General features: G+C 59.3%; 2 protein-coding genes and 1 long non-coding RNA gene across 6 annotated transcripts; 1 reads left to right on the plus strand and 2 right to left on the minus strand.

The window, feature by feature from the left end:
- Positions 1-796: 796 nt before the first annotated feature.
- DPP7 (dipeptidyl peptidase 7) lies at positions 797-4,757 on the minus strand. 2 transcript variants are annotated; one of them, XM_070799715.1, is made up of 13 exons: positions 4,618-4,757; positions 4,111-4,224; positions 3,892-4,031; positions 3,637-3,800; positions 3,275-3,410; positions 3,117-3,198; positions 2,716-2,882; positions 2,494-2,554; positions 1,969-2,087; positions 1,718-1,874; positions 1,517-1,581; positions 1,232-1,302; positions 797-1,135 (listed from the first exon to the last, which is right to left on the minus strand). In XM_070799715.1, exons 1-13 carry the CDS (start codon positions 4,697-4,699, stop codon positions 1,027-1,029), a joined length of 1,467 nt encoding a protein of 488 aa, XP_070655816.1. In that variant the 5' UTR covers positions 4,700-4,757; the 3' UTR covers positions 797-1,026. The 2 variants fall into 2 exon arrangements, with proteins under 2 accessions (XP_070655816.1, XP_070655817.1); XM_070799716.1 differs by lacking the exons at positions 1,718-1,874; positions 1,969-2,087.
- Positions 4,758-5,804: 1,047 nt separating this feature from the next.
- LOC139185913 (uncharacterized) lies at positions 5,805-27,303 on the plus strand. 2 transcript variants are annotated; one of them, XR_011569529.1, is made up of 3 exons: positions 5,805-6,399; positions 7,840-13,128; positions 27,064-27,303. It is a non-coding gene; the product is annotated as an uncharacterized lncRNA (long non-coding RNA). The 2 variants fall into 2 exon arrangements; XR_011569530.1 differs by having other exon boundaries at positions 7,840-12,942.
- Positions 12,721-25,867, minus strand: LOC139185910 (endoplasmic reticulum mannosyl-oligosaccharide 1,2-alpha-mannosidase-like). 2 transcript variants are annotated; one of them, XM_070799708.1, is made up of 13 exons: positions 25,754-25,867; positions 24,060-24,168; positions 23,266-23,381; positions 21,459-21,613; positions 21,119-21,231; positions 19,821-20,006; positions 18,993-19,141; positions 18,433-18,621; positions 15,352-15,542; positions 14,714-14,834; positions 14,060-14,257; positions 13,852-13,983; positions 12,721-13,233 (listed from the first exon to the last, which is right to left on the minus strand). In XM_070799708.1, exons 1-13 carry the CDS (start codon positions 25,850-25,852, stop codon positions 13,030-13,032), a joined length of 1,962 nt encoding a protein of 653 aa, XP_070655809.1. In that variant the 5' UTR covers positions 25,853-25,867; the 3' UTR covers positions 12,721-13,029. The 2 variants fall into 2 exon arrangements, with proteins under 2 accessions (XP_070655809.1, XP_070655810.1); XM_070799709.1 differs by lacking the exons at positions 24,060-24,168; positions 25,754-25,867 and adding an exon at positions 23,912-24,031.
- Positions 27,304-27,623: the final 320 nt, after the last annotated feature.

Here is a 27,623-nt window from a genome sequence, read left to right on the forward strand (position 1 = left end):
GTGGAAGAAGGGGACGACAGAGAATGAGATGGTTGGATGGCATCACCGACTCAATGGACATGAGTTTGAATAAACTCCGGGAGTTGGCGATGGACAGGGAGGCCTGGTGTGCTGCAGTCCATGAGGTTGCAAAGGGACAAGAGCGAGTGAAGTGAAGTGACCACGGTGTGGCTTTCCAGCAAGAAGCCAGATCCACGGGCTGGGCCCAGTCCCAGGCCAGCACCCTCATGGGCCGGGCTGACCCTTTCCCCGGCTGTGTGAGGAGACACGTTGCTATTGCTGGCAGACTCTGCAGGGGCCTCCCCACCGCCCTGGCTCAGCCGCAGGTGGCACTTGGTCCTGACGGCCCTCCTGTGTCCATCCTGTGAGGCTGCCATCCCCCTCTTGCCCACGGGCCCAGCGGGGCTTCTACCCACATGTGAGCAGGGCCTGCCTCTTGGGGCTGCCTGTGTGCAGAAACCAGCCGGAGGGTCCACAGTGTGCCCCACCACCACCCTGCAGCCCAGGAGCCGCTTCAGCAATGGTTTGTCCGGACTCTGGACCACAGGCTTCGTCCTTGATGTTCCGCAGCCCGGCAGGGCACAGTCGGCCCAGTGAAGCAGATTGCCCCCCACCCTGGGCCAGCCTGGCCCCAAGCAGGTGGACTTGGGGGCCGCAGGGGCCATTGCAGTAGCTGGGGATGGAGAGCACGGCTGAGAAGGGTGGAGGGTCACTGGGGCAGCCGTTGGTTGTGGAATCTCGGGTTTTCCTGCCGTGGTAAAGGCCCACGTGCCCTACGCAGGACAGCACGCGGAGCTGAGGACTCTGCTTTATTCAACAGCCACGTTGACGAGGTGGTGTGAGCATGCCACAGTGTCCAGGGCCTCCGACGGGACGGATACGACTGGACATGCCCGACAGGCCAGCAGTGTTTGTCCAGTGCCTCCTTGGGCAAGGCCCTGCCCACCCTGGCACGGCTCCAGCTGCAGGAGCTGGGGCCTGGTGCCTGCCCCAGCCGGTCGTCTCTGGCCCTGCGGCGGGCAGCCTTCAGCCCTGGAGCCCCGTGGACCTCGCTGCCTCCACCCACTTGCCAATGAGGGCAGCCTCCAGCCTGCGGGCCTCCACCACGGATGCGGGGTCGTCTGGGTGGGAGCCTCTGGGGGCGGGCAGAGAGGCGCTCAGCTGGCCGGCCTTGAGCCCTGCCACCCTCGCCCGCCCCGACCAGGCACCACGCCCTCCCCAGGCGGCGCACCTGAGGTCCAGGTGGTGCGCCCCCCCGTGGATGGCGATGGCGAGCACGGATGCGCTCAGGTTGCTCTGGATCTGTCGTGGGAGGAGCCTGTGTCAGGGGCGAGTGCTCACCACCTGCTCGTCCCAGCAGGTAGGATGCAGCCCCCGCAGGGGCTTGAGAGTAGCCTCATTAGAAAGGAAAGATGACTGTGAACGAGCAGATGCCAGGCCACGGGAAGGAGACCGGGAGCCAACGGAGGGGGCGGAGGCAGCGGTGCCCGCGGGCCCAGGCTCCCGTGAGACTCACCCCGCCCCGTGCCCAGGGGTCCAGGTCTCCGTTGGAGAAGATGATGTTGCTGGCAGCTGTGAGGTCTGAAACAGATGGAGGGAGCGTGGTGGGACTGGGGGCCCCCTCACCCTGACCCAGGGGCTGGGTCCTGGAGCCTGGGAAGGAGCCTGCTCAGTGCGGTGGGAGGAACCGCGCCCCGACCCCCGCCGTGGGCCTCACCGCCCCCCCCAAAGCTGGTCTGCAGCCAGTCCTGCCGTGGCCACACGCCCCACGTGTCCAGGCAGTACTGCTGGCGCTGGGCTTCAGTGAAGGGCAGCTCGGGGAAGAGGTCGGACACGTTGTTGCTGGAGAACGTCAGGCTGATCTCAGTGCAGGCCTGCGGGCCACCACACTGTGATCAGGCCAGCCCACGCAGCCCCGGGCCCCCAGCCCCCTGTACCCGGCCGCCCCGAGCCCCCAGGCCCCCATACCTGGTAGTCCCAGGCCTTGGCATCACTGCCCAAGCCGCAGCCCGTGGGGTCAGCACAGGCCTGATACTGCAGGTAGATGTCGTAGCAGGGCTCTATGCCCGAGGAGTTGTACACCAGCCCTGAGGGAGAGGGCTGCTGGGGCCAGGGGCCTGGACACCCACCCTGTCCACTTAGAGGGGTCCTGCAGGGGTCGGGGCTCTCAGGCCCAGTGGATCCAGCGAGGACCGGGTGTTGGTCCCAGGGGACGGGCTGTGCTGTCCGCTCCGTCCGGGTTGCTCAGGGTGGCGGGTCAGCCCAACTGACATGCCCCCTCCCAGCAGGGTGGGCTGGGACGGGGTGTGTTGCCCTTTGACTGGGGGCCTTCCAGAAGGCCCCGGAGCCATGCTCCGCAGGGGGTGGCCCACGGGGGTGGCCACTTCCTCCCAGGGGCTCCCCACCCCACACCGCCCTCCTGGGGCCTGGCTGCCGCCCACCAACTCGGGGCCCCCGCGCTCAGCACCGGTCCGGGCAGGGGGGCAGACGCACCGGCCAGTGCACGAAGCCCCGCGATCCTTGAGCTCTCGCTCAGCAGCCGGCTGCAGCCAACCTGGGGGAGCACGGAACACCTCAGCAGCCGCGCCGCCCCACCCCTCCCTGGTCCCAGGGCTGAGCGGGCACAAGGCCCCGGGGCAGGCCCGGGTGCCTTTGAGCACCCCAGGGTGGCTGGGCCCCTCCCCAGGTTCTGGGCGGCAGGGGCGGGTGACGTGCCTGGACGGGGTGGGCAGGAAGGTGGCCCACAAAGTCAGTGGCGTACGGGTAGTCCATCATGGCCAGCACGGTGAAGGCGTTCCGGGCGAAGCCGAAGAGCTGGGTGAGGTCCTTTGGTCCGGAGAGGGGCTGGCAGGTACCGAACTCCTGGCTGACGACGTGCGGGGCTGCGGGGGGGACGTGGGCCTGAGGGGGCTGCTGGGGGGGACACGGCCCTGTAGGGGCTGCAGGGGGGACGCGGGCCTGAGGGGGCTGAGGGGGCTGTGGGGGCTGACACAGGCCTGAGGGAGCTGCAGGGGGGCGGGGAGGCGCGGGCCTGAGGGGGCTGCGGTGGGGGCGGGGCGGCGCGGGCCCACGTGGGGAGGCGGGATGGTGTTGGTTGGAGGGGGCAGCCGCCTCACCTCCCTGCTGGAACAAGTCCCTGATCTGCCGGAACGCGTCCTGCACGGCCCGGGCACATTCAGGGCTCTGGCCTTGGAAGTCCTGCAGGGAGGAAGGCTGTGGCTGCACCCACCAGCGGGGCTGCCCAGGATAGAGAGGGGCTAGGGCCTCGGCTTACCGCAGAGACGTCCTGGAAGAACTGGTAGGGGTCGCCGAGGCCTGCCGCCGAGACCACAGGGGCGCTGGCCGCCAGGGCCCCCGCCACGAGATGTGGGTACTTGATCCTCAGGTAGGCGCTGAGCATCCCCCCGTAGCTGGTGTGGTTGCAGAGTTAGCCTGGGGCACCCCCAGCGCCCCGTCGCCTGCAAGGGAGACTCGGCAGCCTCTCAGCGTGCATGCTGTGTGGCCAACACCCACGTCCTCTGCCTTCCCAGGGCCTCCCGCCCTGTGCCCCCCAGGACCCGACATGTCCAAGACCCACAGAAGTTCTGGGCGGGGCCAAGTACACTTGCTGGGGAGAGAAAGGAGACGCTGACGCACCTGCCGCCAAAAGCGATGGCCGGGGCATCGGGGGCCTCGAGCTCCTGCCGGAGCGCCCGGAGCAGCCCTGCGAAGTCAGCCAGGGCCTGCTCCACCGTCAGCAGCTCCGTGTACCCACGCCACGTGGACCGCTCACCGAAAGGCAGCGACTTTCCGTAGTAACGCTGCAAGCAGGTGGGCGGCAGGGGTGGGGGGCGCTGACTCTGAGCCCCCAGAGTGACACCCCCACACCGCCCAGCCCCAGCCGGTACCCACATGCTCGGCAAAGACGACCAGGGCCCCCTGCTGCTCTGCCAGCTCCAGGATGAATCCTGAGTTGTTGGCGAAGGACCACACATCCCCCTCGTTGCCGGTGTAGAAGAATATGGGCCCCTCGCCCCTGTTCCAGAACTTCTCTGTCGGGTGGAGGCGAGTGAGGGGTGGGGGAGGGTGCCCCCCTCGCCAGCAGCGGGCGCTGTTCCCGGGGCGGCTCACCTGTCATCAGGAACCGCTGGAGAAAGGTCTTGTTCCCAAACCTCTCAAAGTTGAAATGGTCCAGAAGCTGCTCGAAGTAGGCCTCCTGAAACTCAGGGTCCTTGGGTCTGTGGGCTAGAGGGCACCACGCTCAGCGGGGTCGGGGGAGCCATCGGGGCCATGGGGGACAGGCTGGGGGGTGTCGATCGAGGTGGATGGGAGGGAGCCAGGCAGGGGGCATGGGGATTGGGGGCCCTGCAGGGGTCGAAGTGGGGGGTGGGAGGGAGCTGGGTGGGGGTGCAGGGATTAGGGCCTGGCAGGGGTTGTGGGGGGGGATGGGAGGGAGCCGGGTGTGGGGCACGGGGATTGGGGCCTGGCAAGGGTCGCGGGGGATGGGGGTTGGAGCCCAGGGCTGAGTGCAGGGGGCCTGGCGCGGGTTGAGGGGGGTGTGGGGGCGGGCCCTGCAAGGGTCGCGGGGGATGGGGAGTGGGGCCCAGGGCAGGGATGGGGGCCTTGGGCCACACTTACCCCTGGCCTCCAGGCCTCGTGGCTGCAGCCCCAGCAGCAGAACCAGGGCCCAGAGCAGGGTCGGCCAGGGATGGGGGCTCATGTTCACTTTGCCCGGCAGCTTCGGGTCAGGCGGTTGGGGTCACATGACCAGAGGAACCCCTCACGTGACGGCTGGGGCGGCGCTGTGAGCAGCACTTCCCTACCCACCCAGTGCCAGCTTCCCGGCCCTTCCGTCTGCGTCACCGTGGAGACGGTCACCGTGGGGGCACGGAAGTGGGCTGAGGGCTCGAGGGTCCGTGCTGGGGCGGGGGTGTGCCCGCCCAGCCTCCCATCCTCCATGGCCACCGCCGGCTTGGGCGCCATGCCACGCGCGTGTGGGTAGGAGGTGACCTCCCCGTCGCCCGGCTGCTGCCCAGCCACCGCCCGACCCCCTCCTGGCCCTGCCGTCTCCTGAGTGAGGCTGGGGAAGGCCTGCCCTTGAGGGGGAGGAAGGGAGAATTAGGAAGATAGAGCTCGGCGGGAGGACAGCTCTTGAGCCCTGGGGCAAGGGGTGGGGTCAGCAGCCCTAGAAAGGAGCCCAGCGCCTGAGAAACCTCGAGGGCCGCGCCGCCCACACAGGAGCTGGGGCCGCTCTTTCGGACGCCGAGCTGGGATCCAGGACCCTCTCTCGCCCCCTCAGGCCAGCCCCTCTCTGGTGCCCTGGTACCCAGAGGACAGAAGGGCCCCCACTGCCCTGGTGCCAGTCCAGGGCCTGGAGGGGCCAGCCAGGCCGAGCGGGTGGCCTGCTCAGTCTCAGGCCAGGCTGTGCTGACTGCAGTCCTGCTGGGGATGTGGCCCGTGAGCCGGGCCCAGAGCGGGTTGAGGGGGGTTGCCCCGCACGGCGGCAGAGGGGAGGGGGCTGCCTGAACCCACTCCCAGGACGGTCCCGGCCTGCGGTCTCTGCCCAGGCCTCTGCCCAGGCCTCCCCTGTTGGGTGATGGGCCGCGGAAAGCAGAGGGCCTTGGGCTGGGCAGGGAGGGAGCCGCGTGCCCCGCCCCCTCACAGCCCCAGGCCCCATGCTGTGGCTCTCAGTGTGGTGACAATGACTGCCCACCATGTGACACCGCCCTGTGGGTGTGGCCTCCCTGAGGTCACCCAGGGCCACAGCACAATCACCCCCAGTCCCTTCCCCGCAGCCCCATCCCTACACACCCTTGGCTCCCTCGTGCCCCCGTGCCCCCACCCCCTGTCCCCATGCCCCTGTGCTCCCGTCCCTGCGTGCCCACGCCCCTGTGCTCCTACCCCCCTGTCCCCATGCCCCTGTGCTCCTACCCCTGCGTGCCCACGCCCCTGTGTTCCCGTCCCTGCGTCCCCATGCCCCTGTGCTCCTACCCCTGTGTGCCCACGCCCCTGTGTTCCCGTCCCTGTGTGCCCACGCCCCTGTGCCCCAGCCCCTGCGTGCCCCTGCCCCTGTGTCCCCGTCCCTGCTTCCCCGTGTCCCCATCCTCCTGTCTCTGTGTGCCAAAGTGGCCCTGTTCCCGTGTCCCCTTGGGCCTGTTCCTGTGCTCCCGGCCCTGCATCTAGGGGCGCCTGTCCTGTGTTGAGAGGCCCGCCTCTTCAAGGAGGAGTCCCTTCCCATGGACGGCAGCCTCTCCTCTTGTCAAATAAGAGGCCGGACCCCAACCCACCGCAGGCCCACTGCATTCCCCCTGCAGACGCTCCAGGCGGCTCCTCCACGCCTGGGTAGCAGCAGGAAGTCCCAGAGAGAAGCATCTGATTCCTCTGAGACTCCGGCCACGACTTGTGGCCCTGAGCACACAGGTACGTCTGGGGGACCAGATCCCTTTCCCCAGCTGCCCGGGGCCACTGACTCTGGGGACAAAGCTGGGACCTGATTCCCCCTCCACAGCCTCTGGATCTTGGAGCCAGGCCCAGCCCCTTAGCAGAGCCTACCCTGCCCCTTTCAGACCTAAGAGCCGCCAGGACCCAGAGGCGGGCACTTGGGATGCACAGAGAGTCCCAAAGTGTAGGCCCCAGGGCTCTCAGCTCTGACCCACTCAGCACCTGCAGTTAAGGCCACGTTCATCTGTGTGAAATTATACGCTTTCAACCACATTTAAATATCAGCTGTAAGTTCATCCATACTGTTGTGCAACTACCATCATTCTCTCTCAAACTTTCATCTTCCCAAACGGAAACTCCTCACTCTCCTCCTCCAGGCTGCTGATGGTTCAGTCATCAGTCATGTCTGACTCTGAGACCCCGTGGACAGCAGCCCGCCAGGCTCCTCTGTCCATGGGAGTCTCCAGGCAAGAACACTGGAGTGGGTTGCCATTCTCATCTCCAGGCGATCTTTGTGACCCAGGGGTCGGATCCGTGTCTCCTGCACCGCAGGTGGATTCTTTACCGCTGAGCCACCAGGGAAGCCCTCCCCAATCCTGGGATGACCTCTGTTGTCCTGTCTCTATGAGTCTGCTTATTCTAGAGACCTCATATAAGTAGAATCATACACAACTTATCTTTGTGTCTGGTTTCACTGAGCACCAAGTCTTTAGCGCTCACGCATGGTGTAGCCTGTGTCAGGATTTCCTTCCTTTTTTCCAGGTAAATATGAGTCATATTCCATTCATGGACAGACCCCACTGTGAAACCCACTCACCCAGCAGCGGACACCAGATTGTCTCCACCTCTTGCTTATGTTTAAAACGCTGCTGTGAATTCGGGTGCTCGATGATCTCAAGACCTTGCTTCCGTCTGGGGGCGGGCACACCTGCAAGTGGGCTTGCAGGGCCGCATGGTAGCTCTGTGTTTCAGTTCTGAGGACGCTCCACTCTGTTTTCCATGGCATTTGCATCGTTTACATTCCAACCAGCAGTGCACAAAAGTTTCAATTTCTCCACGTCCTCTCCAACACTTGTTTTGTTCGGAGGTAGCGTTGCCACAGTGGAGTGGCCTCTCACTGTGGTTTGATTGGCGTCTTCCCGACAGTGACGCTACCTTTTCGGGCACTTCGTGAGTGTGCTTAAGTCTTCCTTGGAGGAATGTCTTGAGGGGCGGGGGGACCGGGGACTCCCCAGGCAGGCCTCAGCGCTCTCAGCTGTGACCCAGGCGCCGCCCGCAGTCGTGTGGCGTGGATATGTGTGTACGTGTATTAGATTATACATATAATGTGCACGTTTAACATAAAAAGCGTTTCCACCGTTTATTCATTGTTGTGTTTTTTTGTTTAATTTGGTTTTTTTTTTTTTTTTTTTTTTTTAGTTTTTTCGTTCGTTGAGGAGTTTCAAGAGTTTTTGTTCTTGCGTTTTAGAGGTTTTAGAAAGTATATCCTGGTTATTAAACCTTTATTGGATTTGTAGTTGGAGACTGTCTTCCCCCGTCCTGTGGGGCCTGCGCACTCGGGACAGTGTCCTCCCGTGCACAGAGATTATTCGAGATTATTCTGATGACGTCCGAGCAAACAGACGGGGGAAAATGGAAACAGTGACAGACTTTCTTTCTTGGACTCCAAAATCACTGCTATGACAAACCTAGAAGACGTATTAAAAAGCAGACACGTTACTTTGCCAACAAAGGTCTAATCAAAGCTGTGGTTTTTCCAGTGGTCATGTATGGGTGTGAGAGTTGGACCATAAAGAAGGCTGAGCCCCAAAGAATCGATGCTTTGGAACTGTGATGTTGGAGGAGACTTGAGAGTCCCTTGAACTGCAAGGAGAGGTCAGTCCTAAAGGAAATCAATCTTCAATATTCATTGGAAGGACTGATGCTAAAGCCGAAACACCAATACTTGGCCACCTGCTGCAAAGAGCCGACTCACTACAAAAGACCCTGATGCTGGGAAAGATTGAAGGCAGGAGGAGAAAGGGATGAAATAGGATGAGATGGTTGGATGGCATCACTGACTTAATGGACATGAGTTTGAGCAAGCTTCAGGAGACAGTGAAAGAAAGAGAGGGAAACTTGGTGTGCTGCACTCCACGGGGTTGCGAACAGTCGGACACAACTGAGCGACTGAACAACAACGACAAAAATCACCGCAGATGGTGACTGCAGCCATGAAATTAAAATATGCTTGCTCCTTGGAAGGAAAGCTATGACAAACTAGAGAGTGTATTAAAAAGCAGAGACATCACTTTGCCGACAAAGGTCTGTCTAATCAAAGCTATGGTTTTTCCAGTAGTCATGTATGGATGGGACAGTTGGAGCATAAAAAAGGCTGAGCGCCAAAGAATCAATGCGTTCAAACTGTGGTGCTGGAGAAGATTCTTGAAAGTCCCTTGGACAGCAAGGAGATATAACCAGTCAATCCTAAAGGAAAGCAACCCTGATTATTCATTGGAAGAACTGATGCTAAAGCTAAAGCTCCAGTACTTTGGCCACCTGATGCGAAGAGTTGACTCACTGGAAAAGACCCTGATGCTGGCAGAGATTGAAGGAGGAGGAGAAGGGGACAACAGAGGATGAGATGCTTGGACGGTATCATCAACTCAATGGACATGAGTTTAAGCAAACTCTAGGAGATAGGGTCGGACAGGGAAGCCTGGTTGCTTCATAGAGTCACAAAGATTGGACGTGACTTAGCGACTGAACACCAACATAGCTATGAGTTTATTTCTGATTCTCTCTTGTTCTCCATGCCCTAGGTGTCTGTCCTAGCCTTAGGAAAACAGCACACTGTTTTGAATGCTGTGCCTTTGTAGGTAGGGAGTCTTGAACTTGGGAAATGTATGTCTTTTTTCTTTTTCAAGATTATTTTGGCTATTCAGGGCCCCTTGCAACCCCATATTAATTTGAGGATTGACATTTCAACTTCTGCAAAAAAAAAAAAAAAGAAGAAGAAGAAGTTGGAATTTTGATAAGGATTGCATTGAACCTGCAGGTCACTTTGGGTAGTATTGACATCTTAAAACTAAGTCTTCCTGGGACTTCCTTGGTGGTGCAGAGGTTAGGACTCTCCACTTTCACTGCTGGGGCCACGTTTGATCCCTGGTCAGGGAGCTAAGATCCTGTCAGCTGAGTGGTGCAGCCAAAAAAAAAAAAGGCTTTCTACCCATGAATAAAGGGTATCTTTCCACCTATTTGGGTCTTAATATCCATCAGCAATGTTTTATAGTTTTCAGTGTACAGTTAAGTCACCCCCTTGGTTAAATTTATTTTTAGTCATTCTTTTAGATGCTATGTAAAGTGGAATTGCTTCTTTAATTTCCTTTTGAATTGTTCATTGCAGGTGCTTAGACACGTAGCTGACTTTTTGTCTGTTAATCTAATACCCTGCAACTTTGCTGAATTTATTACCTCTAGTAGCTTTCTTAGAGACTCTTGTGTATGGATCTCACAGATATTTTCTTTGGTTACCAGGGCGAGTACACTTAACATCCTAAGTTTATAGCAATGTACTTAAGTAGACGACAGCTTCACTCTGATCACATGCATACACTATGCTTCAAAACTCCATCCTTTCTGCACTATGTTGTCATTGCCAATTAATATTCACACACCTGTGCACAATACCATACATCTGTAATTGTTGTTCCTGCATTTGTCTTTCAAATCCTATACTAAACACAAAGTGGAGTCATAACCAAAAATATAATGCTGGGTTTTATGCTCGCCCATAGTTTTGCCTTTATCTGAGACCTTTATTTCTCCCTGTGGCTTGGAGGTACTATCTAATGTCCCTTCACTTAAATCTGAAGGGACACCGTGAGTATTTCTTGTAGGGCAGGTCTGGTGGCAACAAACTCCTTCAACTATTGTTGATCTGGGAATGCTTTTGTTGTTGAGTTGCTCAGTCACGTCTGACTCTGTGACCCATACGCTGAAGTACCCCTAACCCTGTTCCTCCTCATCTCCCAGAGCTTGCTCAAACCCATGCCCATTGAATCAGTGACGCCCTAAATTCTTCATTTTTGAAGGTCAGTTTTGCCGGATATGGGATTCTGGTTGATAACTGTATTCACCCGTCACTTGAGTCATGCCATGGCCTTCTGGTTTCTATGCTTTTCTGTTTTAAATTAATTGTTTTTGGGTCTGGCAGGTCTTAGTTGTGGTGTGCAGGTTTAATTGTGCACAGATCCCCTGCTGCTGCTGCTGCTAAGTCGCTCAGTCGTGTCCGACTCTGTGCGACCCCACAGACGGCAGCCCACCAGGCTCCCCCGTCCCTGGGATTCTCCAGGCAAGGACACTGGAGTGGGTTGCCATTTCCTTCTCCAGTGCATGAAAGTGAAAAGTGAAAGTGAAGTTGCTCAGTCGTGTCCGACTCTTCGCAGCCTCATGGACTGCAGCCTACCAGGCTCCTCCGTCCGTGGGATTTTCCAGGCAAGAGTACTGGAGTGGGGTGCCATTGCCTTCTCCACACAGATCCCCTACAGCTACAGAATCTCAGCTCCTGGACCAGGGAACAAACCCATGTCCCCTGCATTGGAAGTCAAATTCGTAACCACTGGGCCACCAGGGAAGTCCATCTCTATCATTTTCTGATGAAAAATTATCTGTTAATATGAAGATGGCTTTTATATAGCAGTCATTTCTCTTGTGCTATTTTCAAGATTCTGTCAACAATTTGATTATTAAAGTGTCTTGGAGTGAGTCTCTTTGACTTGATTCTTGGAAGTGACTGGACTTCTTGGATTTGTAGATTCATATCTTTCATCACATTTGCTAAGTTTTTAACTATTTTTTCAACTATTCGTTTTTCCCTGTTCTCTTTGCTTTGAAACTACCATAAGGCACATGTGGGACCCGCTAGGATGGGACTCCAGAGCTCTCTGGCCTCTGCTCCCTGGTCTTTGTTGTTTTCTCTGCTCTTAACACGAGTTCCTCTAGTCACACACCAAGTCCAACTCGTTCTTCCTCCTGCCGGCTTGAATCTGCTCTTGAACCCCCTAATGAGTCTTAGTTACTGTGCTTTTCAGTCTGAGACTTTGCTTTCTGCTCATAATTTTCCTTTATTCTCATTTTCCTTATCATTTTGGATTTCCTTTACTTCCATGCGCATGTTTTCCTTGAGCTCTTCTAGCATTTAAAAAAGGTTATTTTCTTTTTTGACTGCACTAGGTCCTTGTTGCTACGTGAAGGCTTTCTCTGGTTGCGGTGAGCAGGGGCTACTCTTCACTGCAGTTCACAGGCTTCTCGTTACGGTGGCTTCTTTTGTTGCAAAGCATTGGCTCTAGGGCACACGGGCTTTAGCAGTTGTGGCACGTGGGCTGAGCTGACCCTCAGAAGGTGGCATCTCCCCAGACCAGGGATCGAACTCGTGTCCCCTGCATTGGCACATGGACTCTTAACTACTGAACCCCCAGAGAAGGCCTCTTTTAGCATTTTTAAACAATTCTCTTAAAGTTGCTTTCTAATAATTCTGATGTCTGAAATTCTTCAGGGATGGTTTCTATCAACTAATTTTGTTGTTTTGGGTAGAGCACTTTCCTGCTTTTAAATTTCTCCTTGTGATTTTGCTGCTGCTGTCGTTGAAAGCTGGCTGTGATTGGTGTGTCTGTGTGGAGGAACAAGAGCTGGGAGTTGCCACCTCTGCCTTGTGGCTGCAACCTTCCCTTGTCTTAGGCTTTGCTGAACTTTTTGCTGACGTTTTTCATTATATCTAACAGGATTAGGATTTCTGAAGGGGGCAATATGACTTTCAGTGCACAGAACATAGAGTTGGGACCAAAAGCCTGGAGTGTCTCAATCTACCCCCAGCATTTCAGAGACCAGTTCATCCACATGGGAAACCTCACAGAGCATACGTGCTTCTATCCCAAATGAAGTCCATCTATTGGGCTGGGAGCCGGTGAACATGCCCCCTAGCCTTGCCCAGCCCTGTAAAGGCGGGGGCGGATCCCTGAGTCCAATGTGTAAACACCACAGCCAGCCAGGAGCCCGAATCCCCATGAGGTCAGGACGCCCCGAGCCCCTGCGTCGGGCGTGTTCACAGGCTGTGACCCTGAGGCTGGGCTGTACTGGGCTGTGCCCAAGACCGTCTCTGATCACATCATGGGCTCTATGCCAAAGTGGCCTGGGGTGACCAGATGCCCAGGACCCCGAGGAAGCCCTTGCAGGGCAGCAGGAGAGTGTTCAGGCTTCAGGAATGTAGTCATTTGATTTGATTTTCTAGGAAGAAGGAAGAAACTCGCCGAGTGGACAGGATCCCCAGAATCACACCGCCCATTTATTCCTACGTGTTCCAAACGGTGATCCAACAGGAACCAGGCGAGGAGCACAGAATCAACGGCAGAGCACCGGACGCCCAGTGGCCACCCCGAGCAGCTATGAGGCCCCGAAACATCCTGGCCCTGTGGCCCACCGGCCTCTGTCACCAGCCCGGCCCGGAGCACATGCCGCCAGCTGAGGGGACACCTCACAGCCAAGGTCAGGGCCCGGGTCTTGCCGACAGGCATCCTCACGGACAGCACATATCAGCCTCCTGGGCAGCGCCTACTTGTGAGCCATCCCGCCCTAGGAGGGGGCCCAGATGGGCAGGGGGTGAGCCTCTGTGTTGAACACGTAGGTGTCCAGGCTCAGCAGGTCGGGGTCGTCGGAGAAGAGCAGATACAGGTATTTGAGCGTCTCTCCCAGAAAGAAGCTCTCCATCTTGTCCCTGGGCTGGGGGTGGCGGGGGTCCTGGACGTTGCTGATGGAAGAATAGCCGCCCGAGGGGACCTGCTCGAGAGCCGAGGCCGCAAGTCACGATGCTGGCTCAGCCCTCTGGAGGGCTGCCAGCCAGAGGCACCCCCCACTCCCGGGGCACTTGCCCACCCCAGAACACACTGCCCCCCAAGGGCAGGGTATGGGGCGGGGAGGACTCCAAAGCCCAGAGGGAATGGCCACCTGGAGGTCAGCCATGGTTCCCTTCAGTGACCAGATGCCAAGTGCCACCTCCAAAACCTGTGCAGGCCTCACAAAGGCCCCAAAGCCACCCGAGGGGTGTAGAGTCCACCTCAGGGGCCACAGGGCGAAGGTCAAGTCGCAGCCCTGCCAGGGTGGGCAGTGGGCCCTCGGCATAGCAGGGGGTGGTGCGGGTTGGGGCCCCCGGCCTGGGGAGTAGCGGCTCAGAGGTCTCCCACCTGCTGGGTTGAAACACGCTGCCCAAGCCACATGGAGGACCCAACAGACACGGTCTGTGCGCCTCGGGCCACTGCAGGGACCCTCCCGACACAGCTGTCCCCCAGACAAGACAGACAGATGCCCCGACCCCTGGGCCCTCACAGCAGGGCAAGGCCTCCCAGCGCAGCCCCTGGGAGGTGACAGTGAGGCCCTGGGGACACGGTGGGGGCTCACCCGCGTGTAGGTGTTGAAGCTGTGCAGGATCTCCCAGCCCCAGTCCTGGTACTTGCGGTCGCCCGTGAGGCGGTACAGGTAGAACAGGCTCTCCACGGTCTCGGGCCGCAGCAGGTTGTGTCTGTCGGCCGCCTGGGGAGGCACATGGGCTCAGGAGGTGCCTCCCGGCACTCCCATCTGGCCCAGCCCTGGGCCCAGCATGGCTCACCTTCACCTGAACGTCCTTAAGGATCTTTGTGTGGTGGAGGTTGAAGTGTGCGGTCTCGGGGCTCAGCCCCGTCTCCATCTGACGGTACATCTGGTAGCAGGTGTCCATGAGTGCCTGGGCCAGCTCCATGTGCTCAGCAGGCAGGCCATGGTGGGCACCCAGAGCCAGTGTCCCCGGCAGGAAGCACACCAGGTGGTCCTGAAACCACAGCGTCACCTCAGCAGCAGGTCCAGCGCCGTCAGGCCTCAGACAGGGGACTGGGCTGCGGGCCAAGCACCTGGGGCCCCACACGGGCAGGGGAGCAGCTTCTGGAAGGACCACCTCAAAGGCTGACAGAGCCCTGGCTGCAGGAGAGCAGGACGGGGTGCAACTGGGAGTGGGGGTTCCCCGAGAGCGTGGAAGGAGAGACTCGGGGCAGGGCAGGGGACCTGGAGGAGGTGGGGGCTCCGGGGTGGGGGCCCTGGCACCCCACAGACCTCAGCTCCTCCTGCTGCTCTCACGGGACACCCACATCCACCCGGGACCGCCCCGCTCCACGGCCAGGATCACGAGGTCCCCCCGGTCGTCCCCACTCAGAGCCATCAGACGTCAAGCACAGAGGCCGGGTCCCCACGCTGCATTGAGGCCGCATCAGGGAAACACCCTCCCACTCACCATCTTGGCGCTGAAGCGGCCGTGGTTGAGCTCCCCCACGAAGGTCAGCTTCCTGGGCTCAGACCTGGCGAGCAGGTGCTTCCTGATCCCGTCCACGGCTTCCAGGTAGTCTTCCAGCAGCCTATGCAGACCAGCGGGGCCTGTGTGCTCTGGCCAGGTGGGCGCACAGCCCTCAGGTCCACAAACAGGGCTGACCCCGAGCTTCTGTCCCCGTTCTGGGATCTATGAGGCCCGGCCCTGCCAGCCCCATGGGGTCAGCCTGAACCAGCCTGCGGGCTCCCAGTCAGTGACACTTCCTGGGCCACAGTCACCCCCAGGCTTGAGGCTTGAGAGGATCCCAGCACCCCACTGGGGTTTATCTCTTTTATAACTGAACAAGGAGTGACCAGGCTGCTCCCTGGGAATGTGTGAGTTTTCAGTGTCAAAGTGCTAAGCGTGAGGAGGCCCACATGGTCCTGGCTGCCTCCCGCCGGAGCTGACGACCGAGCAGCCACAACCCCAAGGAAGACCCCTGTCTGCTCACCCCGGTGGCTGGTCCTTGCTCTGCATATAGGATGAACAGAAACACCCTTCCCCACAGAGGGCCCCGCCACCCCGAGCCCAGGGGGCCACCCCGAAGGCAGAGAAACAGGCCTCACTGCCGCTCCTTCTTCCCGCCCTGGATCCACTGCTTCAGCAGGTACTCGTAGTAGCTGTCGGCCCTGGCGCCCAGGGTGAACATGCCCAGGTGGGTGAAGCTGCCGCTGTTGGTGTTGATGAACATGGGCACCAGCCCGTCCAGCTTCCCGTGCAGGGCATGCACACGTCTCGTCACCTCCTCTGCAGCCTCCTGGGCAGACGGTGGGGGCGGTGAGTGGGTGGGCCACACGGAGAGGCTGTCTTCTGAGACAGTGCCCGGACGGCCGACCGTGGGGCTGAACTCGTCCCCGAGACCCTTCCCAGCCTCCACCCGGGACAGTGTCTGAGGCCACAGCTGTGGGCCTGGGACCCCTCTTGAGGATTGCTGAGTGCTCCCACTTCCTGCAGGGCTGGCAGGCACATCTGTTTCCCAGCCCAAGGTTGCTACTCATGATGACAACTGCCCCAAAGTCCTCCGCCACCGGGGACCATCTATTCCCTCTCAAGACCTATCCCGCCTGGGCTCCTATCCAGCCAGGGCAGCACGTGTGTGTGTCCCCAAGGCTCTGTGCACATTTCCTCTCAGTCGTCAGTGTGCACACTTCCCTGGAGGGAGCTGCTTACTCCTCTGCGATCTCGCAACCACCGAGACACGGCAACGTGTGTCTGCAAGCGACCCTTATGAGCACGTGGCTCATTGCACATGCAACTGCCCTCGGGTGTGTGGGAACCTCACGTGAACGGTGCGTGTTCCCCTCCATCACTAGCAGGGGCTCGCTGACCTAAGGTGGCAGCTGGCAGGCCACACTCCATCCCAGGATCAGAACACAACGCCTAATCCACAGGCAGCACAGCAGAGAGACCGCCTCTGTGAAAATGAAACTCTCTCGTGCATCTAAGGACACCATCCACGCTGGAAACATGCAAAGTACAGACGGGAGAAAAGTATGTGCTGCATATGTGATTCAGGATTACTGTTCAGAATGTGTAGAGAATTCCTCCAACTCAACAACAAAAAACCCAAACAACCTGATTCACATGAGGGCAAAAGATTTTCATAGACGTTTTGCCAAAGAAGACATACAAATAAGCATGTGAAAAATGTGTAACATCATTGATCACTAATGAAATGGAAGCAGGTACCACAGGAATCAGATATCACGTCACGCTGACTCCAATGGCCACTACCAACCAACCACACAAAGAAGAACCCAGAAAACAAGAGCTGCAAGGACGTGTAGCAAGTGAAGCACCTGTGCACGGCCGTGGAGACCCAAATGGTAACCGCCTGGGACAGTGGGGTGGCGCTTCCTCAAGAACACCGGACACTGAGTGACCTCACGCTCTCACGGTTTCAGTTCTGGGCATTCTGTCTAACAGTGCGTCATTACAGCTGTGTTCAGAGCGCATCATTCACTATAACCACAGTGCGGAAGCAAACCAGTGTCCGTTGACGGATGAATGGAAAAGCAGTGTGGTCCATCTGTGTAATGGAATATTATTCAGTCTTCAAAAGGAAGGAAATTCTGCTGTTACTCTGTGGGTGAGCCCTGCGGACACTACGCTGCATGAAATGAGCCAGACTCACAAGGAGAGACGCCGTATGGCTCCACCTATATGACAGACCCTGAACGGCATGCTTCATAGAGACAGAAGATCTAATGAAATGAGTCAGTATGTCATGCATGCAGAGCTTCGGCTCATCAGATGACAAAGTTCTGGAGATCTGTTTCACAGCTGTGTGAACAGATTGAACACTTATGAACTGGATGCTTCAAGATGGTTTTATGATGGCGAGTTTTATGTTACATGATTTTCTTACCACAATAAGAAAAGAAAGAGGCAACATTTTAAAAAATGAAAGTATTTTTCATGGAGACAGAAAGCAGATGCTCATGTCCAGGGCCTGGGAGAGTGGAGAGTTACTGTCTAGCTGAGGACAGGGGGTCAGTTTGGGGAGGTGACGGTCATGACGGCTACACGCTGGTCTGGCTGTGCTTGACGCCACAGGACTGTGCACAGAGAGGAGTCCCTGTGCTGTGTTCTGTGCTCTGTGTTTTTTAAGAAAGCGATGACAGGTAGAGGACTTTCAGATTTGGTATTCACTTTACATTCATTTAATAATGCATATTGACATGGCTACAAAATAGAAGAAAAAAGACTCAAGTGTAGATGCTGTGGGTCTGAATTCCCCATCTCCCACTACCTCTGATCTTGTATAAGTAACCAGCACCCTTCCTGCCTCAGTTTCTCCAGTTTGAACTGGGAAGGGCTACGGTGACTGCAGCAGGAACTACATAAGCGGAAGCCTCTCACTGTGCCAAGCTGCTCAGAAAGGCAGAGCGGGGTGGGAAATGAGGGTCCACAGGACTAGTGTGGGTCCAACCCACTCAGGTGCTGTCTGTTCTCTGGGCTCAGATGGCAGGGTCCCCGGAACATTTGAGGGAGGCATTTGGGCACCAAGGAAGCCTGTAGTGGATAGAAGCTCACAGCCTTGCAGACTGCTGTGACTACAGCAATCCCTGACACCATTGAGGCCTTTTTCCAGTCCAAGTCTTCAAATTGGGACTTTTTCCCTGGGAGGAAGACTCGGGGGTCAGCACTGCCCCGCCCCCCATACCAGGAGCCAGGCCAGCACCCGACTCCAGCTGCCCACCCGGGACAATTGTGTGCAGGGCCCAGTCTGGATGCCAAAACGGGACGACGACGACGTCACCTATGCTGACCTGGCTACGAAACCCAGAGCTCCAACACACCCCGTGGCACTCAGCCACAACACAGCAGGCGGCCCTCGCCACTGCAGGAGGGCACAGGACAACAGCAAGTGGACAGCAGGCCATGCCGAGCGGCAGGACAAGCCGTCAGCTGTCGGGGCCCCGCAGGCCAGGCAGAGGACTCGGCCTCCAGTCAAGGCCTCTCCCATCTGCGCCTCTGGCATCACCAGAAAATGCGATTCTGCAGGAGAACGTGGGACAAGAACCAACACCGACGCGAGTCTCGTGGCCCAGCACCCACAACCACGCAGACCTGCACTCGCCTCCACGAGCCGGAGACGGCCCCGCAGAAAACCCGCACCAGCCGGGGGCAGAGCCCCCCCATACCTGAAATTTCTTATCCCCCGTGAGACGAGAGAGCTCTCGGAACTCCAGCTGAATGCTTGTCACCTCAGCCACCGTGCTGTCAGAGGTCCATCGGGGTGGGTGAGCAACTCCAGTGCCAATGTTTACCATGGAGTATGGAATCTTAGAGGGTGTTCGGAAGGCAGGCATTAACCGATTTCCAAAATCCTCCTGACACACAACACAGCGATGAGTCAACGATTCCTGCTGCTCGGCGGCCTTGTCTCCACGACACGATGGTGAACCCAACACCCCTTTTCATCTAATTCTGTGGACAGACCCGAGTTTGCTGGCTTCACCTGACCCAACCCTGGCCAGCTACAAAAACCGAGCCGGACTCAATTCGTTCAGAATGACCTCACGGGCAGGCAGCAGGCTGGCACAATGCTGCTTCAGCCACCCACGTGCTCCGAAACAGACGCCAGAGGGGGAGGAGACAGAACCGGAAACAAACGCCCGCCACAGCCTAATCCCGTGACTGCTGAGCACTTGAGACCCCAGTCCCCCCAGGAAGCGAGCAGACCCGACGCCGGGACACTCACAGCCTTCTTCAGGAAGAGGATGTCCCCAGATAGGTGGAAGGCACTCAGAAGCCCCCCCAGGATCCGGATTGTGCTCTCAAACAGGTTGACGTCCACATTTTTCCGAAACCGTAACTTCTTTGACACCCACTTCCTGGCTTCTTGAAATTCTACCACGTGGAACAGCAGAGACACAGGAACAAATGAACAGGCCAGCCTTTCCTGGCCGGGCCCTCAGGGCTCTGCACACCCCGGCAGGGTTCCGACATCACCTCCTCACGCAGGAGGGGGGCCCAGGAGTCCTCCAACCGCACAGAAAACATGGGGCCAGCGTGCAGCTGGGGGAAGGCTGTGCAGCGTGAGCACAAGTGCTCAACGTCAAAGCCACGCTACAGAGAAGCACGAGAGAGTGAGTGGCTGGAGGCCTGCAGTGCAAGTGTTAGACGGAACAGGGCCGTGCGCGCCAGTTCAGAAATACCCGGGGACACGCCACCCGTCTCACCCTGTCTCCACCGACAAGGCCTGAGGGAGACTCGGGGCGCGGCCGGCCACCACGTCGGATCACGTGCCGCCTCCCCCCACAGGGCCCTCCTGACCGCCAGAAACACGGGCTGCAGACGCCCCTGGATTCCACCCTCCACCACGCTCGGCGCTCTGCAGGAGGCGCAGGGCGCACAGATGTGCGAGGACAGAGAGCTGCCCGCGGCCAGCACAGCCACGCTGGCAGCCAGGACAAGGGGAAGCCCAGCCCAGCAGGACACAGCGTGTGGTCGCCTCCCAGACCAGGCGCGCTCGGGCCCGAGGGTCACGCGCGGCGAGCTCGAGCCCACCACAGGGACGGGCAGGTACCTTTCTTTAGCCCCAGAATCCACATGGTGTCCAGCGCGTCGATCAGCGTGAGGCCGAGGCCAAACCACTCGCTGAAGGACCTGGTCAGGGGCTTCAGCTCGTCGTGGCCCCAGGCGAACTTGCGGTATCCAGCCCACGCGTGGAGGAAGGCGTCTACCACAGCCTTCTGGCGCTCGTTCTGGGGGGCTGGGAGGAGGAAAGCAGGGTGTGGGCACCCAGGCAGACCTGCCCTGTGGCCCCACAGCGAGTGAGCCTGCCGTGGGGGCACCTTAGGCTGCAGTGAAGGCCCAGCTGAAGATGCCACCGGCCCAGGCTGGTCAGCCTGCACCAGGTCCCAGCAGGGACCCCCCTCCAGGAAACAGCGAAGGAGCGAAAGCGGAGGACCCAGTGTGCCTGGTGTGCAGTCTGGTTTGTGGACATCAAACGTGACGGGTGCTGGTGACCCGGACAAGAAGGCATCTGGTGGTGCCTGTGTTCAACCCAGTCAGCTGAGGGTGCTTCCGAGGAGGAGAAAACGGAGCTGACACCTCAAGGCTGATCAGATGCCTCCCGGGGCTTGGAGCACGTCAGCGGTGGCTTCTCGCCCCGTGTGAGGGAACTGCGTGCATACACAGGGCTACTGCACAAGGGGACACCAGGCGTGCACGCTGCCCCACGTGCAGCCCGGCGTGGGCGAGGCGGACCGCTGTCCACACCCACACGCAGTCATCCATTGCTAACCCCGCCCTGTGTCCCTCAGGGCCGTGGCCACAAGTCCCCCTCCTGGCTCCCTGGTTCTCCTGGGGGACTCCAGCGCTGGAAGCAGAGGGTCCCAGCCAGGCTGCAGACTCAGTTCTCCGGTCAAATGGGCAGAGGACAGACCGCCATCTCAACGGGGACGTGAGGACCACAGTGTGCAGGCTGCATGGGGCTCACTGAGCCCAGCCGCCCACAGGCCCTTCACCTCTCGCGCTGGAGCCTGAGGACTCTGCACATCTGCCCAGAGCCATCGGCCTGGGGCCATCCCCAAAGGACAGAGGTGCACAGCAGCACCCAGGCCTGTCACCGGGACACAGGCGGAGAGGCCAGCCTCCTGCATGTGTAACTCCTGCAGCTGCAGCACTGGACGCGGGGAACAGCCGCAGAGGGGGCGGACGTCGTCACCAAGGCTCTGGAGAGTGCCTGACCCCAAGGACCCCCGGTGCCCGTGCTCCACGGGAAGGCAGGAGCTGCACAGCCACCCCACTCTCCAGCGTGCACAGCGCTGCGCCCTCAGAATGAATGCCAGCTGAGGCCCAGAGGGCGCAGGCGGCCCTTACTTCGACTGGCCCGAATCCTTAGGGCCTGCTGCTGAAAAGGCCAGCCGAAGAACTCTGCCTTCTTGGGAGGGTGTCTGGGGCCCTGCTCCAGCTTGGTCCCTGCTCCCCTCCACCTGGAGGGAGAGAATCAGACTCAGAGCAGAGGTGGATTGCTCAGCCTCCCACTCTACACGGGGACCTCGAGTGAGCAGTCCCCGAAACTGCTTCCCACGGGCGCAGTCTGTGACACAGGAAAGCTGTCCTTATGTGTCAGGCGGTTCTCTTTGTTTTTCAGGGAAAAAAACAGCAAAAGAGGCCTCTGGGTTTCCCAAGATCAGACCATCTCTGACGCTCCCGGTACCTGAGGCCGTCTCTCTGCGCCTCTGCTCCCCAGCCAGCCTCGCCCACCACCTCTGCCCTCCTCTGGGCCCGGTCCTGCCTCCTCTCCTGGGGGTCTCCATCGGGCGCTCTAATCTGCAGGTTGGGGGGTCCTCGTCGGAAATGCCTTTGGGGCTTCTGGACAGAGACAAGAGTCACTCGTACAATGATTCCATCCCGCTTCTAGGACGCAGCCCGTCCCGTCAGACCTGGAGCCACATAGGGAGCGCTGTGGACTGGCTGAGCAGCTGCCGTTTCCTAGAGGAAATGCTTTCCACTTTTCATACGATGCGCAGCTTTGGGAGGAGCCCCTTTCTTGTCAGATCCTGGCTCTGACTCCCTGATGGAGGCTCTGCCGATGGGTGAATGTAGCCCTGGAGAGTCAGTTAAGCCCCTGGCCAGAGCGTGTCTGGGAGTCAGACCCTAAGGGGAGCAGGGCAGGGATAAACCACCCCATCCCCGTCGATGGAGCCACAGAGAACACTGCCCAGGCCTGCACCCGGGACTCCCACCTCAGCCGCGGAAGGCTGCGGCAGAGGCGGCCGGTCAGTGACAAAGCGCCGTGGGAGGCCGCACTCATCCTGGCTCCAGCCCCCCAACAGTGGCTGTGACAGCAACTCCTCCAGCTCCCAAGGACACAGACCCGTGAATGGAAAAGCCTCTGGCGGCAGCACCCACGGACACCTTGGGGGAGGATCCGTGAAGACACCCCCTTCCAAGATCCAAACCCCACCGAGCCGGGCCCCCAGGTCACGAGAGTAGGTGCGGCTGAAACAAAGCTCCATGGATGAAGCAGGTCTCGGGGACGAGTGCCGGCATCGGACCCAGAGAGGAGGTGCCAGCGGACTCAGGATGCGCAGGGGCCCCGAGACTCGCTCCACAGGAGACGTGGATGTCCACGCCTTCATCCCAGGCCCCTCCTGGACCCCAGAGTCCAGGTCATGGATGCTGAGGTGTGGAAACGTGTCTCTCGGAGGAGAAACAGCCACGTTCTGCTGTCACATGACCGTGAAGTCAACACACAAGAGTGGGCACAGAAGTGACAGAAGGAATGCTCTTGGCTCTAAAGGGAGAAACCGGCTCTCTCACACACAGACCTTCCAGAGAGACGGGGTGAGAGCAGGCAGCCTGTGGGGCTTGAGGCCGGCATCAGTCCCAGAGCCTCTCCCTGGGGGCGCCTGGGCACACCTGGACACCCCAACCCGCAGGAGCGTGCACCTGGCACAGAGCACCCTGGGCGCTCAGAGGCCGGCCGCCCTCCTGGGGTGGGACCTGCCCTGGCTCTGGCTGACGCCTCGCCCTCTAGTCTCCATGTGCTCCCCCGCCCTCGCTCGCCCCCCTGGACGGCTCGGGGTTCCCCAGGATGCGACCTCACCCCTGCCCCCACCCCTTCTGGATGGCAGGCACCACGCACCTGCCAACTCCCAGTCCTCCCTGCTGACCCCACTGTGATGCGGAGGCCCCAGAACCTCTGTCTGGGCAGGTCCAGAGTGGAGCCCCCGCCTGACCGCCCCCGGCCAGTAGCTCCCAGAGAAAAGGGCCGGTCTCTCTCACCTCCCAAGGACCCGGAGCAGCAGATGGGCCAAGAGGACAGAGGACAGAATGGCCCTCCTCCTCTCTCCGCGTCTCCTCCATCCCCCCAGCCCAGAGCAAGGAGCCTCAGGTGAAAACCTCAGACGCACGGCAGGAAGCAGAATTCTTCCCAGTCCCTCTCAAACAGCCCACGCTGTGCTGAAACGCCTCTGGCCTGGACCCCAGTTGCGACTGCACCTTCAGTTTACTCCAAGTACCTGAGGCGACAGCCCCGCCACGGCCTCCGGGTTCTCAGCTGCTTTCTGAGGAGCTGGCAAGACGGGAGGATTTGCTGGTCTCATCTGCCCTGCTGCCGCCGACCTGCTGTCCACAGCTAAACAGGAGAATCTATTTTATCTCCAATACGCCTCGAGGCCCAGAGGAGAGTCAAAGGGCGCTGGAAACAGCACCTACACAGCCAGCCCTCCTGGAAAAGGACAGGCTGGGGCCTCTGCAGAGGGCAGGCCAAGGAATTCCAGAGTGGCCTCAGGGAAGCAAAGCCTGCCCATAGCCCCCGCAGCTTCTGTCTTTACCCCACCACAACCCACACACTTGGCCTTTATCTTTCCACTTCGAGGAGGCCCACGGTGGCACACGGGCCATTCACGGGAGCCAGCCGCGGGCTCTGCAGCTTTCCTCCTCCAAGGAGCCTCGAGCAGAACCCAGGAGGGAGCTGCCCCTCCTGCTGGCACCTGCGCTTCCTTCCCAGCACTGCGGTGCGTGTTAGGAAGCGCCTGCAGCGCAGCGCGTGCAGACTCCGCCTGTACCCTCGGACCTGGATCTCGGTGTGAGACGGCCGGGCGACAGGCCGCTTCTCACAGCAGACGTCTGGGAAACAGTCACACACGGCAGATTAACAGCCACCTTATAGCGGGGTGCTGGGAACATTCTAGGCTTCTCCTTATCTCACTTCCCGCCAATGCGTTGAAGTCTGGGCCTCCTGCCGCTGCCAGATCGCTGTGGCACCCCTTAGTCAGCTCTCAGGACACCTGAGGATCATGCAAGCTGGTACCTGTCCACTCGTCGGCCACGTGGACATAGGACCGGAGGCCAAAGAGCATCAGGACCACCAGCAGGAAGAGGACCATCATCCGCTGTAACCTCGACAGCTGCTTCCATTTCTGACGGACAGAGAACGACCATTTTACTGAAAGGAGCACACGGAGCAATCTCTCCCGCCGTGTCAGACTCCGGGAGGATGAGGAGCAATTCCCGAGGCCCAGCATGGGGCTCTGCTGCTTCTGAACCGGGGTCGTTTCCTCCAAGCGGGGGCCGCAGGCTGGAGCGGTACTGCAGCCGACACCTGCACCGGTCCACTTAGAATGAAACCCGTGGGGAGACCTTTTCTGGGCCTGGTATGGGCGCAGAGAATGACTGGCAGCCGGGTGTGCTGGCCGCAGCTCCCTCCCGCCTCACCCTGGCCCTGCAGCCCACTAGCTGGACTCAGGCCCCCAGCTCTCCACGGGTACAAGTTCCTTGCATGGCGTTAAAGGCCTCCTGCAAAAAGCAAGTTTTTAAAGGTCCAACTGGGAAAGCCTTGGCATCCCGTGGTTAAGACTCCGAGCTTCCACTGCATGGGCCCAGTTTGATCTCTGGTTGGGGAACTAAGGTCCTGGGTGCTGCCTGACTCAGTCAAAAAAAAAAAAAAAAAAAAACAACCCTCCTGAGAGGCAGGTCCACAGCACACTAAAGAGGACAGCGGGCTCTGGTGGTGGCTCCTGGACGCCCCTGATCTGCCAGGCCTTGTAACAGGGCAACAGTGACCCCAGCAGGCATATTTTATTGAAGTGAGATCAGGTTCACAACTTAGGTTCTGGATCAGTGATGTGAAGGACTTAAAAACCACAAGGTCTGTCTGGGGTGAGACATGAGTATGGTTTTTCTTTCATCTTCATGAGGCCATGAAAGTCAGAAATAACAGAATTAAGGTGAGGGAGATCATATTAGGGTTTTTGTGTGTGTGTGTGTGTGTTTCTCCTTTTGGTCTCCTATCAGTAGCTGGACAAAAACCTCCTGATTCGTGGCAGAAGTAAAAGAAAAGCCCCTCTGGGGACATAGGCCTGAGTCAGAGGAAGAAGTTTGTTATAAAGTTTTCAATAATGATGGGGCAAAGTTTATCCAAAGGAAATGGGTTTCTGAATGTCTTAGCTCCAGAGGCCAGCTTGAGGAAGGGGTGACATGACACCGGAGGCATGAGACAGAGACAAACGCTCCAAGGGTCAGCAAGTAGACGTCAGGGGCCAGAGGGATAAATGAAATCCCGCGCACGGGCTCCTCCTTCCTAGGAGCACTCACACACTCAGGGCTCAGGGTGCCGGTGAAGCGCCAGGGGTCAGTTCTGTGTGACCTTAAAGAGTCAAGGGTGGGTGAGTCCTTCGACAGACAGAGGCGCAAGGGGTCTCAGACGCCCCCATCCAAGGCCGCTTTGCCAGAGCCCAGCAGAGACACTGGGCGACACAGCGGGCCCTACCGCAGGCCCCGCGGGGCACAGGTTGGGGGCCGGCGCCGCGGCCGGGCTCTGGCAGGGTCTCTTCCCGGGCTCCGCGGCGGCACCGCGGCCCCCGCAGCCGGCGGGCGTGTGCGGGCGCGGCTGCGGGGCCGGGGCCGGGGCCGGGTGGCAGCTGTCCCGCCCGCGGAGGCTGTCTCACGCCGCGCTCCGCGCCCTCCCGGCCCCGCAGGCTTGAGCCCGGCGCCGCGGACGCTCACCCGCCACGGCCAGCAGGGCCCCCGCGCTCCGCCGCCGTCCGGTCTCCCGCCGGGGCTCAGCGCCAAGGCGCCCCCGGGCGGTGCGGGCCGCGGGTGCATGCCGGCGACCGGCGCTGGCGCCTCAGGGGCCGGGCGGCGGCGCTGCCGGTACGCCGCGTGCGCAGAAGCCCGCCCGACCGTTACCCGGCTCTGCCGCGCGGACGAGGAGCCGCTCTGGTCGAGCCGGTCCCCCGGCGTTCTACGCGCTGCGTCCCCGCCCAGCTCCCCCGCGAAGGCCTGGGGCGACCGGCCGAGCCTTCCCGGGCGGCTCCGCCGCGTGCGCGGGGCGCCCCGAATCTCGGGGTGGACCTGACCCGCTGTCTTCCCGGAGCCTTGGGGTGGGGCTGGGGCCTGGCCGACTGGGCTCAGTGAGGACAGAGGGCTGCAGAGTCAGGCAGGTGGGCCCTCGGGGTCTTCATCGAGTGTGTGTGTGTGTGTGTGTGTGCGCGCGCGCGCGGCACTTAGTCGAGTCCAACTCTGCGACCCCATGACTGTAGCCCACCGGGCTGTGGGCTCCTCTGTCCCTGGAATTTTCCAGGCAAGAATACTGGAGTGGGTTCTACTCCCTTCTCCAGGGGATCTTCCTGATTCAGGGATCCAACCCGGGTCTCCTGCATTGCAGGCAGAGTCTCTGCCGTCACCAGGAAAGCCACTGGACCTATATGTTTGAAAGTCGCTCAGTCGTGCCCGACTCTTTGCGACCCAGAGTCGGTATAGTCCGTGGGATTCTACAGGCCAGGATACTGGGGTGGGTAGCGTTCCCTTCTCCAGGGGATCTTCCCAACCCGGGAATCGAACCCGGGTGTCCCGCGTTGCAGGCGGATTCTTTACCAGCTGAGCCACAAGGGAAGTCCATTGGACTTATTAAAGTTAGTAAAGGGAACCCTCAGTGAATGAAACCCTCAGGGAGGTGCAGTCAGGAGACCAGGAGCGGGAGCTCTATCGCCCTAAGGGGCAGCCTCAGTGGCAGACCCCACAGGAAGGTGCTGACCTACATACGCCCCAGGCAGAGGGAGATTTTCTCCCGGCTCAGCAACCGTTCAGCCAATGAGAGTGCAACAAATAAAAAGCCGCCACACCTCCGGCTCCGGGTTTTCTCCAATGGACCCTTTGTTTAGAACAACCCCCCTTCTCATCTATGAAAGGGTTTCTTTTGTTCTCAGCACTTGCTGGAAGGTCACTTTAGTTTGTTTGTCTTGGATTCCGGTTCTTAACTGTTCCAGAATAAATCCACGTTGCGGGTAAAATAACTGGCTGTTTCCTTGTTCCAGGTCAACAGCCAGTTACAAACTACGATGGAAGAAGCGCAACAGCAAAGGGCCGTCAGTCACAGGCCCCACAGGACGAGCGCACTGCTTCTCCCAGAGGAAGTCACCTCAGCGACTTAGCCCACGAGAAACCATCCTCACCCTGAACTCGCAGTCTTTCCCAGGGAGATTTCATTAAAAACAAAAAAAAACCCCAAACCTCTCACCTTCCTCACTTTTCTCTATAAAGTAACCATTCCTCTCCTTTTTGTTGGACTTACCTATGGCTTTTGCTATAGCCTGCGTGTCCCAAATCGCAGTTCCTGTGATGTTCCAAAGTCCACTTTTGCTGGTAAAATAACTGAGTGCTTATTTCTGAGGTCAGCAGACTCCATCGTCCTCAGGATGCAGCAAAGAGCACTGCATTGCTGTGAGCTTGTTTCCCCTCAACACACGGGGCAAAGGAGGCCTGGGCTGCAGAGGGTTGCTCGATCTGGGGCCCCGCCCAGTGGTCTCTGCAGCCCCTCCCTTGGGCTTTCCAGGTCCCAATGCCCACTCCCCCCATGGGGGAACCCACTGCTTCC

The sequence above is a fragment of the Bos indicus genome, chromosome 11 (genome assembly GCF_029378745.1).
Source record: "Bos indicus isolate NIAB-ARS_2022 breed Sahiwal x Tharparkar chromosome 11, NIAB-ARS_B.indTharparkar_mat_pri_1.0, whole genome shotgun sequence".
Classification (NCBI taxonomy): Eukaryota; Metazoa; Chordata; class Mammalia; order Artiodactyla; family Bovidae; genus Bos; species Bos indicus.